This window comes from Canis lupus, chromosome 26, assembly GCF_048164855.1.
Source record: "Canis lupus baileyi chromosome 26, mCanLup2.hap1, whole genome shotgun sequence".
Classification (NCBI taxonomy): Eukaryota; Metazoa; Chordata; class Mammalia; order Carnivora; family Canidae; genus Canis; species Canis lupus.
Genome location: NC_132863.1, coordinates 6,892,111 through 6,908,976, shown reverse-complemented (window position 1 = coordinate 6,908,976; position 16,866 = coordinate 6,892,111). Strand labels below are relative to the sequence as shown.

The 16,866-nt window shown below is 39.6% G+C and overlaps 1 protein-coding gene across 38 annotated transcripts in view; it reads right to left on the bottom strand.

Moving 5' to 3' along the window:
* DZANK1 (double zinc ribbon and ankyrin repeat domains 1) overlaps window positions 1-16,866 on the bottom strand; it is a 110,796-nt gene that overhangs the window by 90,919 nt on the left and 3,011 nt on the right. For 35 of the 38 annotated variants that reach the window (XM_072799888.1, XM_072799894.1, XM_072799899.1 and 32 more), the window contains 5 exons: window positions 16,540-16,656; window positions 13,397-13,550; window positions 7,003-7,117; window positions 5,485-5,581; window positions 4,391-4,515 (listed from right to left, as the gene is read on the bottom strand). In XM_072799888.1, coding sequence (XP_072655989.1) covers window positions 4,391-4,515; window positions 5,485-5,581; window positions 7,003-7,117; window positions 13,397-13,550; window positions 16,540-16,656 — 608 coding nt within the window. Of the gene's footprint in view, window positions 1-3,132; window positions 3,342-4,390; window positions 4,516-5,484; window positions 5,582-6,263; window positions 6,400-7,002; window positions 7,118-13,396; window positions 13,551-16,539; window positions 16,657-16,866 lie in introns of those variants that run through there. The other 3 variants (XM_072799918.1, XM_072799923.1, XM_072799922.1) reach the window with 3 other exon arrangements.

Here is a 16,866-nt window from a genome sequence, read left to right as displayed (position 1 = left end):
GATGAATGGATAAAGAAGATGTGGTTTATGTATACAATGGAATATTACTCAGCTATTAGAAATGACAAATACCCACCATTTGCTTCAACGTGGATGGAACTGGAGGGTATTATGCTGAGTGAAGTAAGTCAGTCGGAGAAGGACAAACATTATATGTTCTCATTCATTTGGGGAATATAAATAATAGTGAAAGGGAATATAAGGGAAGGGAGAAGAAATGTGTGGGAAATATCAGAAAGGGAGACAGAACGTAAAGACTGCTAACTCTGGGAAACGAACTAGGGGTGGTAGAAGGGGAGGAGGGCGGGGGGTGGGAGTGAATGGGTGACGGGCACTGGGGGTTATTCTGTATGTTAGTAAATTGAACACCAATAAAAAATTAAAAAAAAAAGAAAAAAAAAGAAAAGAAAAGGGCAGGCTGAGTTAAGATATTTAAAGACAGAGACAAAAAAAATAAAAAATAAAATAAAGAGAGAGACAAAGAAAAAAATAAAATAAAATGGCATGATGTAGGCATTATCTGCTTGACATTTCACAATGACCTCATGAGGTGGGTAATATCCTCATTTATGAAATTTTTTGTAATAGTTTCTTTTGATATAATTTTGAACTTACAAAAAGTTGTAGGGAGAGTACAAATAACTTCAGCATACCCAGCTTGACCAGTTCTTCATGTTAACATTGTGCCCGATGCACTTTCCTTTTCTCTCTCTCTCTGAATCATGTGAGAATGAGCAGCAGTTACAATGCCCTTCTGCCCCCATATACTTCAGTAGGCATGTCCTAAGAACAATCATGTCCTCTTAGACAATGATGCAATTATCGAAACCAGAATAGTTAACGGAGACACAATACTATGATCTAATCCCAGGATCTTTATTCAAGTGTGATTGTTCATGCCAATGATGTTCTTCACACTATATATATTTTTCCTGGTCTAGGATCCAGTCCAATATCACACACGGCCTTTTGTTGTCAAGTCTCTTTTCTTGTCTCCTTTAATCTGGAATTGTTCTTCAATCTGTCTATATCTTTCATGATTTTGACATGTTTGAAGAGTAGCGGGTCATTTAATTTGTAGAATCTCCTTCAATTTGGCTTTATCTGATGTTTCTTTATGACTGGATTCAGTCATGCATTTTGGCACAAGTACCAGAGAAATGATACTGTGTCCATTTCAGTGCCTCATACCAAGAGGCACATATAATCTCCATTTATATGCTAAGGGTGCTAGCATATGCTAATCCCCATTTAAGATGCTAAGGCTCAGAAAGCTGGAGTCACTTGCTTGAGGTCACATCAACAGTATGTGAACTGTGTCAAGCACCCAAGCCTATCTTATCCCAGTAGGGTCCCTGTCCACCACAATACCTGTGGGCTGAGTTTAGGACTTCAGAATTTATGCTGCAGGCAACGGGAACAGTCAGAGGTTTTGAGTTGCTTTTGTGTCAGATCTAACATGGCACAGACCAGATGTCACAAAGTGGTGGTCTACTGGCCAAATCTGGCCAGATATTGAGATTCATTTGGTCCATATATATTAGTCCACACAGTGTATCAAAATTTGATTTAATTGTTAACATTTAAAATTAGGTTATAACACATAAAGATGCAGTTTTCTGGCTTTTCTTGCAAAATCATGAGATGTGGCAACACTGTGCCTGTAGCCTTCTTGTCAATAGTTGGCTGGAGCTGAGGCAAGATAACCTATTCAGCTGACGGACATTCCACATTGCCACAGAACCTCCAACTCTTATGCCCTGAAACTAAAGCCCGGTATCAGCTGTAATTTATCTTCCACCCAGGCTATACCATGCATTTACTCTGCTGCCTCACCTCTGATGGTACCCCCAGGTCAGATGCTTAGTTCAGAGACGTCTTGTATTGCTGGTGGTTATTGACATGCTGTAATATCCACCAGTATCATTAATTCTGATGCTTGCTGAAGTTAAAGTTAAAGCTGATGCTTCAGATGGGATTGAGCAGGAATATTGACAAGAATCTCTTACCAAAAGGAATAAAAAGAGTGGAAGATCAATGTTTTGTGGTCCTTTTCTGATGCCCTTGGTCCTCTGCATTCTAATAAAATTCCCCCAATGTGTCCGCATGTTCCTAGTTTGGGGGGATTCTAAATCTTAGAATCTTTACATATTGTCTTACTCTATCTTTCCTTTTGAAACAACTCTTAAATAACTAGGTGGCTAAGGTAATCCAAATAAGAAAATCACTCTTTTTGGACATGTTACAGATTATTATGGTCACATGAGACTGTTTTCTGAAAATAGTTAGGATTGCAATTTGGTATATACTATTCATTCTTTGAAACGATGTTTTTTTATCTCAAAATCAATACTCTTATATACTACCCTGGCTACCCTGGTGAACACTGCTCATAGTTGAATGATCATTAGTCCATTTGGTAACCAGGGAATTATTCTTCCAGAAGACTGCGAAGGGCAATCTTCTATTGCAGGGTGGTTGTCTTTTTGTTTACTGAGGTTTCCAGGAAGGCCTTACTAGGTCTGGTCCTCTGGCCTGGGCTTTGTGACCCTCCAGGAAATACAGTCAGTAGGAAGACAGAAGTACCCAGGAGGTCACACTGAGTTACACTACAGCACTAGAGGCTGGAAATGAAGAAAAAGATTTGACCTTGGGATGAGGATGGTTGGTCTCTAGGCCAGGGATGCTTAGACTGAGCTGATCACCAAAATCTTGCATGAACTCCATCCCAGGCTTTTGGGATCAGGTTATCTAAAATGATTGCAGGAAGGTTTAGCTAGGAGGGCATATATATATATAAAGTTCCTCTAGATGATTCTGATGTGCAACCAGGTTTGGGAGTCATGCTTTTTTATAATTGATAATAAGTGTGAGCAGCTTTGGGATCACGGGTACAATAAGAAGCAGTTATGGTTGGATAGAAAATGGGATTCCAGGTACCCTCTACTTAGGGCTCAGAATCAGAGCAAGGGCTCCTGGGTTGCCCTTAGATGCCAAAAGTCTAAACTGAATTTTATAAACACTGAAAAATCAGAGTGCTAGAATAATTGTAGTAGGCAACTAGTGTAAGAGAATCTTTGTGCTATATAGTAATTATGTATTGACATGGTTTTTATTTAGATTATAAATCACCTTCATCTTGTCAAATCCAATGGGCAAGTTGCTGTCCTTGTCTAATTTGAATCCTTAGTAACATCTGACCTAGATGTCTACTTCTCCTTGAAACTCTTTCTTCTTTTGGCTTCTATGGCACCATTTCTTCCCCCCTTTGTTTTTCTTCCTACGTCTCAGGCTCTTCCTCGTCTGTTCAACCTCTAAGTCAAGGATTTTGTCTTGCGCCATCTACTCTTCATGTGTACACTGTCAACAAGTAATCTCATTTAGACCCAAGCTTTAAATACCTTCTATATATTGAATATTTCTAAATATATATATCTATGGTCCTGACCTCTTCCCTGAGTTTGAACTTGCACAGAACAGTACTTAAGGCCTCCATCTGGAGGTCTAATGAGTCCTTTCATACCTGCTCCTCCCTAATCTTCCCCATCTCAATTAATAGCACCATCATTTCCAGATGCTCAGGCCAGAACCAGAGTCACCTTTAGCTCCTCCCTGTCCTTTATCCCATCCATCTGATCCTTTGCCCAAACCTGGTGGTTCTTCCTCCAAAACATACCTGGATTCCCACTACCTCCTACCATCACCACTGTTACAATCTTACTACAAGCCACCATCATCTCTCCCAGAGCAAAAACCTTCTAAATGATATTCCCCTTTTATTCCTTTACTGCTTAAACTCTATACTGTGGCCAAAGAGAAAAATTTTAAGTATAAATGATATCATGTTTTACCTTCCAAATAGATTCCCTTTACAATTAGAAGAAAAATCCAAACTCCTTGCAAAAGGCCTCAAGATCCTAGCATCTGTGATTCTCAATCATGCCTGACCATTAAAATCGCTTGGGGGTTAATTTTACTTATTTATTTATTTTAAAGATTTATTTATTTATTTGAGAGAGAAAGAGGAAATGGGCCAGGGGGAGAATTAGAGGGAAAGGGAGAAGTAGGCTTCCTGCTAAACAGGGAGTTCAACACAGGGCTTGAACCCAGGACTCTGAGCAAATACTTAAACAGCTGAGCAACCCAGGCACCTACTATTTTAAAATGTTTGATCGATGACTTACATGTTTCTTATCTGCCTGCCCTCACCCCAATAAAATGTAAGTTCCTGAACACCAGTGACTTCCTTGTCCAACACAGTATTCCCAGCACTGAAACAGTGCCTGGCACATGGTGAAAAGGCTAGGGAACACTGCCTTAAAAGTATTTCATGGGAAGATTAAGAATATAGGAAGTATTCAATACTGTAAAGATTTTCTTTAGAAGTTACCTGAGACTGCCAGGTGGGTGGTCTAGAACCTGATTCTTCATGGTAAGGTGGGATTTCCACTGGACTCTCTGAGAAGCGAAGATCTTTCCACGTTTTAGAGTCAGTTCTTTCGCCTACCTCAAAGTCTACAATTATTTAAAAAAAATCATTCTGTGAACGTCTGTAATTACACATGTAATCATGCAAATGTCTTCAGAGTTGGAAACCTTTTCAGGGACCACTGTCTTCACATCTTTAATTAGATGTAGCAACTATATGAAGAAGCCCCCATTCAGTGAACTAGCACTGGGAAAGAAAAAATTAGCACAGACTGAGAAAATAAAAATCTGTCCTGCTACATTCTACAACACTCCACATCAGGTTGAGAAAATAGATAAATCCAATTGCAAGGTGAGCAGGAAACATGATTTCTCCCAAGGACACATTATAGCCGTAAAATGTCGTAACAGCCCCACTTGAGCGGCTATTGTTTCTTACTTGCTAAGAAACCTGTTCTCTAAAACCAGGTTATCAGAAACTTTGCTGATTGAAATCATATCAGCAAGAATGAAACATCCAACTCTTGCCTGGAGGACATGTCACTTTGACACAGAGGAGCAGTTTCAATTTCTAACCCTGGTGCACAAGCATTAGAAAATGGTCTCTGAACATAACATTCCACTTTTATTTTTGTAGTTTCCAAGATAAACAAAACCCTAGATCCCTTTACACTCCATACTCGATGGTGCCACTTCACACGCAGGCCTGCTTTGCTTCCAGTTGGTCAAAACTGTCTTTCATTTAAATTTCACCCAAACTCCACCCGTCCCCCAAATCCTATGACCTTGTCTTTTCCTTTGTTTGGTGTGACGCCCAGTTCCTCTGCAGTGTGGTCTCCCTCACTGCAATGACTCAACAAATCTCACTTTGTTTGACTCCTTGATTATCCCTCTTGATTTAAGCTGTTAGCAAGGACAGCACCAAGACTCAAATTATAACTTACTCTTCTATTCCAGTGTTTTTTATTCCAGCCCTTCTGCAGACAAGAACATGAGCAGTAAAACCATTTGGTGGTTTAGAATACTAAACCTTATCTTCATCCTGCGATGTCATACCTGCAGACTTTCTAAGGTTAACATTCCAATCCTGTTTATTTTCAGCATTCTTATATTTCTTCCATAGTTTTGATCCAACAAATCCATTTTTTAATTCCTAGGAATGAAAAGATTGCATGTCAATCACTTGATTACACCCATTGGCAATGTTAAAATGAAAAGTTGCAAGGTAGAGACAATGTCAAAGGGTACACATCTTACTTGAAAGGGTTAACAGTAGTTTTTACAAAATGACCTCTGTTGCATTTTACTCTGGAAACACACAACTTTGTACCTGGGCTGCTTGGGTGACAACATGTCTGGTTGGAAGGCTCCACCAGTCAAGTAGCCAAGACCAGCAGCAGGCAGCAGGACATGAAGGCAGAACATTACAATAATGGGAGTCTAGGGAATAACAAAGGGAGCAGCAGATCCAGGGGGCAAATAAAGGGTGGGATCAGACCAAGATATGACTTAAGTACACTGCCTGCACATACATAGTCCTTATACTCTTTTCCAGGGACTCTCTCCCCCCATAGACTCAGGCCCTTATGCCTAATTCAAGCCTGAGCACCTGCTGATGCATGTAGGCTTAGCCTCTGTTGTATGCCCCTGCCCATGGCAGATCCCTACCCTGATCATACTTGAGCCCCACACCATGCCTGCACCCCACTGCTCTGATCTCACAGCCACCTCTCTGGGCTCTGGTCCATCCTTGGGCTGAAAGGATCCCCTCATATACTGCTGATTATCCCCATCAAGACCTCCATGACTGCCACTTTTTTGGTTGATTGCCTTACCATGAAGCTATCCTGTTCTCTAGCCCTTGGATCTATTTCACTGATGGCCACAGCCCAGGGACTGAAGTTTCAAACATCCTTGTAGAAAAGTCCAGTTCACCCTCCGGAGAGGCAAGGCTTTGAGCTTTTCAGGGATAAATATTTCAGCATAATAGACGGCTATGGTCACAGAGGGTCACTAGTCACTACTAGTCACTGCTCTTCCCATCCCACCTCTATGCAAGGCAGTAAGTATGGCAAACATGCTCTCTGCCACCTTGGAACTTACACTGCATGGGGAAGATAGATGATGAGCAAAGTAATCACATAGTGAAAACACTATATAAAAGTGGAAGTCCTGGATGCTAGGGGAGTAGTGATAGAACACAGCATACATAGTAGTTTGGCTGGAGTAGTATACAGGGGAGTCAGAGCAAGAGAGGATGACTGAGACAGAAACTGATCACTTGGGATGTCAGGCGAATGGTTTCCACTTCTTCAGTAGGTAAACATGAGTCACTGAAGACACTGGAGCATGGGCCATGATGCTGGGCAGGAATTTCTAATGGGCAGGATGGAACCTGTGTAGGATGGACTGACCAAACAGATGGGAAATCACTTTGCAATAGTTGCTACTGACCTCAATTATAAGGACCTGTGAGTACAGGTTCTCTTTCTCCCAAGAGAAAATGGGATCACTAAGAAAGAAGGAACCAAGAATGTGGTGACTATCTGAAAGTGTTACAGTTTCATTACGTACCTGCTTTGAAGAATCTTTGAGACCATTTTCAACATGGTTGTCAGAAGAGACTGTATTTGGCGGTTCGCAGCCCACCTGAAACACCTTCGTTACAATGCCACTCTGTCTGCAGTCCCTGAAAATTATTCAAAATGGAAAAAGTCTCTGTGTTACATAAAGCTTCAAAGAAAAGAAAGCTAGCAATTCAGATAGCTCTATAAAGTTCCTTGGTCTTGCTACTAAGGTTATTGTAATTTAAATTGGAGAAATCGGAGAAATCGAAATAGAACTTCTAAAGTCTTTCCTTACCTTATTCTCATTTAGATTATATATTGCCAACAAAGCACTCTGAAGCATACTGGCTTCAAAAACAAATCTGTGGGTTAACCACGCTCAGCTGGGCAGCTCTTATTTGCCATCTCTCACATGGTCAAATGTCAGCTGGACTGGAGTCAGCTGAAACATTAACTCAGCTGCATGTCTAAAATGTTTGCTTCCCTCATATTTAGAACCTGGGCTGGGATGACTGGAACAGCTGGAGACTCGCAACTCATCTTTCTCAGTCTGTTTGTCCACCTGTCTGTGTTTCTTTCTCCCTCCCTCTTCCTGTGGTGAGCTTGGGCTTCCTCACAGAATGGAAGGCTCAGGGAAATCAGACTTCCTACATGATGGCTGGTTTCCCCCAGGTTTGTGTTCCAAGAGATGAGAGCAGAGACTACAATACTTCTTTTGATCTAGCTTTAGTATCATTCCTGAAGCATTTTATTGGTCAAAAGGAAGTCATAGGGCCAGTCCAGGTTCAAGCAGAGGGGCTGCACTGGTAGGCATGGTTTATTGCAGAACCATTTTTGGAGATTATATGTCCCACTCACAAGATTTCATACTTTAAATCTTTAAACTAATCTTTAAACTTTTTAATCTTTAAATACTTTAAACTACTCTAAAACAAAAAAATACCTATATACCATCCCATGTGAGTCAAGAGAATTTTCATTACCCCAGCTAAAGGTAGCATCTGTTCTGGCAGGGTTAACTATTTTTTTAAGATTATTTATTTATTTATTCAGAGAGAGAGAGAGAATGAGGCAGAGACACAGACAGAGGGAGAAGCAGGCACCACGCAGAGAGCCTGACACGGGACTCGATCCAGGGTCTCCAGGATCATGCCCTAGGCTGCAGGCGGCGCTAAACTGCTGCGCCACCGGGGCTGCCCAGATTTTAACTATTATTCCTTACATACTAACATTTTTTCAATTTATCCATAACATTTCACAATTCATCTTGTTCCTGTCTGATACAAGAGAAGTTCCGTGAGAAAGCAATGTAGAAGTACCCATCGCTAAAAACCGGTGGTTATTGCATTTCAGTACCAGCAGCTTACCTATATTCTCAATTTTTCAAAACAGCTTTATTGAGGTATAATTTACATAAGATTCAGCTATTTTAAGTATATAGTTTGAGGATATTCAGTAAATTTACACAATAGTGTGACTATCACCATTATCTAGTTTTAGAACATTTCCATCACCCCAAAAAATTCCCTGGTGCCTGTTTGATGTCACTCCTTGCTACCAACTCCTACTGTAGGCAGCCACTGATCTGCTTCCTGTCTCTATAGTTTTACCTTTTCTAGACATTTAAAATAAATTTAACAATACAAATATAACCTAACAGGTCTGGCTTCTTTTATTTATTTTTTTCTGACGTTCATCTATGTAGTTGCATGTATCAGTGGTTTATTTTTATTAGTGAGTGGTATTCCATTTTATGAATGCATCACAGTTTGTATATCCAGCCCAGTTGATGGTCATTTGGATTTTTTCCAGTTGGGGGTTGTTACGAATAATGCCCCTATGAACATTCACATATAAGTCTCTTTAGTGTTAGCCCTGATAGTTGGGTTTTCTCTTTTTTGTAATACAAGTGCCTGACTTAAGCTCTGATTGCCAAGGTATCCACTTCAAAGAGGGATCCACTTCAAAGACAGCTGTCTTGAATAACTGCACTGCCAGCCACACCACTTGATAAAGAATCAGGCTATTACCACTCCCAACACCCACCCCCCATCCTGAGGCTCCACTTACACAGGTATAGTTTTTAAAATACAGGCATACCCTTTGTGTTGGGTCACACAACAGCAACCTGTTAGCCCCTTTGTTAAGAATTTGAATGACAACAAACAACAAACATAACAGCTACTACCTCTGATCTTCACAATGACTGTCAACTAAATTTTATTAATCTCATTTAATGAATAAGGAAACTGAGAATCAGAACTTATTCCAATTAATAAGTTCCTTTTATTCAAAGAGGAGCAAGAGAACTGGGATTAAAGTCCAGATCTGAAGGCAATGAACTCCATCCTCTGTCCCACACTCGAAACTACCCCTCTCAAAGCAGTGCTCTTCTTGCTTCTGTTGATGCTCATGGAGGTGACATCTGGATCTCTTCTCCACATACTACATACTGCTTGGGGCTGCAGATGGATGCCCACGAGATGCCCTGGTAACCTGCCAATCAATTTACTGCATTAACCATTATTGTAAAACTGTAAAGTCCCTCACTGAAGAAAAATGATTGTTCTCAGGGGACTCTGACTCCCCCAACTACCTATCTTCAATTTGAGACAACTTTTACCTCAGCCCAGCTCAATCTATCTTGACACATAAAGTAATTGACAAATAAGGGAGAACCACACAAGTTCATTATCAAAACACTATGATATCAAAGATAGGAAGTTCCTGACCATGAAGGTGGCTTTTAAAGAAGCAAGACAGATGTCAGAAAGTTTACAGACCCTGGACTAGACCATCAATATGGACCATCAAAACCCAACACCTGGGGTGGCTGAGGGGCTCAGTTGGTTAAGCATTCAATTTCTTTTTTAAAGATTTTATTTATTTATTCATGAGAGACACAGAGAGAGGCAGAGACACAGGCAGAGGGAGAAGCAGGCTCCATGCAGGGAGCTCGACGCGGGACTCGATCATAGGATCACACCCTGGGCCGAAAGCGGTGCTAAACCGCTGAGCCACCCAGGCTGCCCAAGTATCCAATTCTTAATCTCATTTTAGGTCTTGACCTCAGGGTTGTGAGTTCAAGCCCCGCACTAAGCTTAAACAAAACAATCCTGACACCCATCCTGACTTGCTGAAATGTTCCTGAGATCCCAGCCCCTCCCGTTCATCCATGTTCTCTACTGACCATGCTCTGATGAGAAAATTCATGTACATACATTTGGACACATGAAAGCACACATACGACAGTGTCCTTTCTTTCATTACAGAATATCATATTTTAATAAAAATAAATTTCAAAAAAGTGGCAATGGTCAAATCTCTTTAAATGGACACATCCTTTTTTTTTTTTTTTTTCCCCCATTAATGTGTCAGCTGCCACCCTTGCTTGCATACTGGAATCATCAGGAAACTTTAAAAATACTGATGCCTGGGTCTCATCCCAAGATATTGTTATTTAGTTGGTCTGGAATGTGTGACCTGAGCATGGAGATTCTACAAAGCTCCCTGGGTGAATCTGATAGGAACCCGTGGTAGATTGGTACAATAGTAGTCTCTGGTGCCCCTGTGCCCCTGCTGAATCCCCTCACACATTGACTTGGGTGTTGCCCAGTGACTTGCTTTGGCCAGTGAAACATTAACAAATATGATACAAGCAGAGACTGGAAGTTTTTCCAGTCCAGTTTTTCTGTGCATTCGAGCTTGCCCTTTCTCTTACAGCTTTTGGAACTGAATGAAAAAACTCCAGTTACCCAGCTGGAGTCCCAAGGTTCAGCCAACTGCCAGCACCAATCACCAGAAATGTGATTCAAGCTTTCTTAGTCTCAAAGTGAGCCAAAACATGACTGCAGTCAGGTCAGGGACCTCGGGAAAGATCAGCAGAACAAGAACCTGGCTGAATACATACAAAATGCTGATCCACAGAATAACGAGCAAATAAATGTTCTTTTTAAGACACTGTCAGGGTGGTTTGTTATATAGCAATAGCCAACTGATTCAGCAGCCAACGTTGAGAAACACTGGTTACATGATAATTTTGGAGATTCTTTATTATTTATGTTTATTTATCACAAGGGCAAAGCTCACTGTTAAGTTCTGGAAGCTACAAAAATTATTAACATAAACACTACTACCAACCATGATTGAATCACCAGAGGCAATGAATGCTAAAATTTGGGTTTGTTTTCAAATGACTTAATCGTGAGATCCAAACCAGATAGAAAGCTTATAGTAGAGAAGAATTACATATCAGTACCTTTTGGAAACTGAGCTAGGAGAGAAAGAGACTGGGGGTGCCCCCCAACCTGACTTCTTCATAACAAAGACATCCATAGGGTCCCTGGCAGAGGGCTCAGGGAAGGAGGAGCCAGCTCGCTCCATGCAGTGAGCACTCCTTGCCCACCATTCACTCACTCCTGGCCAGCTCTGGTCATTACTCTTCTCCAGGTCTGTCCTGACACATTTTTAAACAGTATCAAAATACAACAGTATTTTGGTTGTTGGTGGCTGGGTGGCCACTGGGTGGCTCAGTGATTGAGCATCTGCCTTTGGCTCAGGTTGTGATCCTGGAGTCCTGGGATCGAGTCCTGCATGGGGCTCCCCGCAGGGAGCCTGCCTCTCCCTCTGCCTATGTTTCTGGCTCTTTCTCTGTGTCTCTCATGAATAAATAAAATTTAAAAACAAAAAACCCAAAATACTATAGTGCACTCTTATATCCTAACTTGTTTCCAGTTATAGCATAAATATTTTCCTGCATCCCTCAAAACTTCACAAACATAATCTTTCCTCTTAACCTGTTAGTGGCCTTTAATTGTTAACACTCTCATTTCAAATCCTTTTTCTCTCCTTAAGAAATTAATTGCCTTAAATGCCTAGAAAGAGGTTTGAATGCAGCAGTATAATTTCCATAAAGAAAATTTATTGCATTTAAATACGTTTTTTTAAAGATTTTATTTATTCATGAGAGACACACAGAGAGAGGCAGAGACACAGGAGAGGGAGAAGCACCCTCCCCACAGGGAGCCCGATGTAGGACTCAATCCTGGACCTCCGGGATCATGCCCTGAGCCAAAGGCAGACGCTCAACCACTGAGCCAACCCAGACATCCCTAAATACATTTATCACAAATGTATACAACCACAAATATTTCTGTCTTGAAGACTCAAAAACACTTTTGTATAAATACTTTCCCTGAGCTGAGTACACTTGAAATACTAACAGTGTTTTCAGAACAGACACTAAGTGGTCACAGAGCAAGATGGTGAGAGGCATAAAGAATGACCTTATTTTAGACTCTTATGAAAGCTAAATTATATCCTCTGAATTACACAGTAATTATTGCTTCAACTTACTACTTCCTGCAACTTATAAAAGGGCCTACCTTACAGCATTAGGCACCAGAGTATTTTGCTGGTTAATTTTTAATAATTTAGGTGACTTTATTTTGACAGAAATGGTTTGTCAAGTAAAAAAAAAAAAAAGGCATTTTTCCAATCTGTAATAAGGGATAGTAATGTGAATGAGGGGTTTGTTTTGTTTCATTTCATTATTATCTTATTCTTTTTAAAAATTTTCAAATGCCAAAGCAGGCATCTGTGCAGGCAATTTGTTTTCCTCAAAAGCCATGCAGTAGCTCAACCACCAGGAGGAGCCTAGAGAGGTTTTTTTTGTTTTTGTTTTTGTTTTTTCTTTCTTTCTTTTTTTTTAAATATCTGCCCAAAGCAAAGTATTGGTTTGGGGCTTAAAAGTGTTCCCAAAAATGTGACTAAACCTGTCCTGCTGTGCAGAATAATTCCTCTATCACAGATACATAGACTTGCAAAGCTTTTTTTTTTCCTCTCTACAATACACAGTTGGCCAAATTAACTGTTGTTTCTATATTTGAAAATTGGAGAAAATCATTGAGTAGGAAAGAAAGAACCAAAAAAATGAATAAAGGAGCTAATGTCCAACAAATTAAAATGACAGTAGCCCTGAAGGCCAATTAAGTCAATACAAAATAAAATAGAGAATGAAGGTGGTGGTTGTAGGCCATGTCTTGTGGAATAAAAGAACCATCCACTAAAAACAGGATTTTCTTCATAGCTAGGTGAATCACTTTAAAGGTCAAACCCTGAAAAGGCTCTCCCTTCCCAAAATCCCAATGTAGAATTCAAAAGAAAAACAGTGTTAACATACAGAACACCTCATCAAGCTATACTCTCGTGATTTGTGCACTTTATGGTATACCCCAGTAAAAGACAAAACACAAAAGTTATAGGTATATATTGAAATTAAAATAACTTTTCCTTCACTGCCCTTCTAATACAGCACTTGTTCTCACGTGAATAAATAAATAAAATTAAAATGTAATGTCATTATATTACCAATTATTTTCATCACCATGCTCTTAACTTACTTAGAGACTGCGACAGCTTTAATTTGTATTTTTCCATCAGGCAGAGTAATAGGCTTCGTATACTTAAATGTATTATTTTCACCATAACCAATCTTCTTTAGAAATTCAGGTTTGCTGCCATCCAGGGTATAATATATCTTGACATCTGGGGTGTCTGAAAAACCCAAAACAAGATAACTGTAATTAACAGTAAAGTAGCAAAGTCTCTGAATAATGCCTGTGGGTCAGTTAATTAATGAGATTTGTTAAATATTATAGGAATGAGTAACAATAACTAGCAATAAGTGAGTTCTTTCTCTGTGCCAGGCACTATACCTTATATGAATTAGCTCATGGCATGTGTACAACCCTATGTGACAGGTTCCATTTTAGAACTCTTCATAGATGAGGAAGCTGAGTCCCCAAGAGATTTAAGGTTTGTTTAATAACAGCAGAGTGTGGTTTCACTTTGGCTATGGCCTATGCTCCATTCACTTTGGCTATGGCCTGCTTCTCCCTCTGCCTGTGTCTCTGTCTCTCTTTGTGTCTCTCATGAATAAATAAATAAAATCTTTAAAAATATACATTTATATCCATTCAAGCATGCATATATTCTTATTTTCCCCTCTCTTTTATGTTATTTTTTAAAAATATTTTATGTGGGGCAGGCTCCATGCAGGGAGCCTGATCTGGGACTCAATCCCAGGACTCCAGGATGGATCACGCCCTGGGCAGAAGGCAGGCGCCCAACCACTGAGCCACCCAGGGATCCCCTTCCCTCTCTTTTAATACAAATGGTGACATACCACACCCTGTTCCACACACTTTTTTTCATTGAACAATATTACCTTGGATAGTGTCCTATACTGGTATACAGAGTGTCCTCACTCTTTGTTATGACTGTATTCTGTCCTTATACAGATGAACCAATATTTAACCAATCCCCTACAGATACATAGTTAGGTTCTTTTTCTTTTTCTTTCTTTTTTCTTTTGCCATCACAAGTACTGCAATGAATATCTTTGCATAAAGTTCTTTTAATATCTGTAAAGTATGTGGAACTAGTATTACTCAGTGAAAAGATATGTGCATTTGTAATTTTAGCTAATATGGTCTAACTTCCTTCTCTTTATGGACACTGAAACAATTTACATGGTTACCAGCAATGCATGAAAATAGCTGTTTACCCACACACACCCCTAGAGTGTGTTATTAATTTTTCTTTTATTTTTGCCATCTCCTAGATATAAAAAAAAGCAAAAAACCTGATACTTTTAACTCACATGTCTCACATTTTTTAGTAAGATTCATTCATTCATTCAACAAATATTTATCAAGTACCTATTATGTGCCAGACACTGTTCTAGGAACTGGGAATAGACCAGGAACCAAAGTCCCTGTTCTCAGGGAGCCTCTATTTTAGGAAGGACATACAAACAGTAAACAAAACAAACAAACAACAAATAAATATATACATGGTGTCAGGTGGTGACTAAATGCCATGAAGTAAATAAAGCAGGGGTAAGGTCTGCTCAGCAAGTAGGTAAAGAGATGGGTAGATGTATATTCCCCTATCTTTAAAAGACACTTATACACTTTCTTTCCTATAAAATGTCCTTTCACATCCTTTGCCCACTTTTCTATTGGGCTACTACTCTTTTGTTATTACGTTGTAGAACTTATTTATTTATTCAAAAGATTTTATTTGAGTACATGTATGCAACTGGGGAGAGGGGCAGAGGAAGAGGGAGAAGCAGACTCCCCACTGAGTGCAAAGCCCTATACACTGGGCTCTATCCCAGCACCCTGAGATCATGACCTAAGCCAAAATCAGAAGTTCAACTGACTGAGCCACCCAGGATTCCCAAACCTCTTTACTTATTAAACATTTTAAATATTGGGACGCCTGGGTAGCTCAGTAGTTGAGCATCTGCCTTCAGCTCAGAGCATGATCCCAGGGTCTCACACCCGGCTCCCCATGGGGAGACTGCTTCTTTCTCTGTGTCTCTCATGAATAAATAAATAAAATCTTAAAAGAATTTTAAATATTAGGGAATTCAGATCTCTATCATTCATATCATCATTTGTCAGTGATGATCTACCTTCTCCCAAGAGTTATGGGCAAATTTATTGAGATTTGTTTTTCATTTGAGATCCCGGACCCCGGAATCATGCCCTGAGTCAAAGGCAGAAGCTCAACCACGAAGCCACCCAGGCACCCCATGGTTTGAGAATTTTTAAAAATAATACTAGTTTTTAAGATAAAGTGTGATGTAAAGTATTCTTAGTTGGAATTTGTCTAGGAAGCACAGGGGTTACCAGAAATATAAAGAAACATACTTTACTTATTAATTATCAAAACATAAATTAGAATTTCAAAGTCTTTTTAAACATGTATTTGTTCATATGTTTTATCTATAAAACTTTCCTGGGGCACCTAGCTTCTTTTCAAGCCCCACACTGGACACAGAAATTAAAAAAAATAAAAGTTTTCCCTTCTCCTTTGTTTACTTTATATATACCTATGTATATATGTAGATATATATGTAGATATAAGTATGATATGTGTATATATGCAGTTTTATCATTACCAGGAAATGTATTCACTACTTCCTTCCTGTAATAGTAGTTAAGATTTATTTTGGCATTACCATGCACCAGACCCTGTGCACCTCACATGTCATTTAATCCTCACAGTAGCTCTAAATGGTAGATACTATTCTCACTAACAATGAGAAAACTGAGACTCAGACAAAGTAATGTATCACTAGAAGTTATCAAAAGCAGGATTTAATCTCCAACATGACTGACTGGAAATTCTGTGTTAGTGGGTCAGATTTTTTATCCCAGCAAAATAACAAGAATCCAGGGAAAGGCTGGGGAAGAACTCGGACATCTTACTTTGGCTAATGTGATTCAAGGCATTGCGGCAACTGTGTACTGATACATATGAAATGTTGGTGAAAGCCAACCGCTTTAATATAAATGTATACCACTCTATAAACGACCAAGTACAAATTTTGGAACTTTTCAAATTTTGGTACTTTTATGAAATTCCCAAGGTCCTAATTGTAGAAAGCATGCAATGTGATAAATCAATGACCAGATGAACATACAGTATGGCAATGTTGTGTCACATGCTTTCAAATATATTTGATTCCTACCGGATTTCATTTCCAAAAGTGTGTTGTTATCAATTTCATGGTTGGCTTTTCCAGGCAGAGGCACTCGCAATGGTATGATCTGAGGGACACACACTGAGCCAGCAGTCATTTTCTCTCCTTACATTAAAAAAAAAAAAAAGGATGAAAATCAATTCCAATGGGCACCTTTTTGAACACAAAAATTGAAGAGAAGCACTTTGTATAAACACAGCAAAACTAGTAAAAACTAAAGAGAATGCCACCTAGAGCACCTGGGTGATTCAGTTAAGCATCTGCCTTTGGCTCAGGTCATGATCTTGGGGGTCCTGGGATCTAGCCCTGCATCAG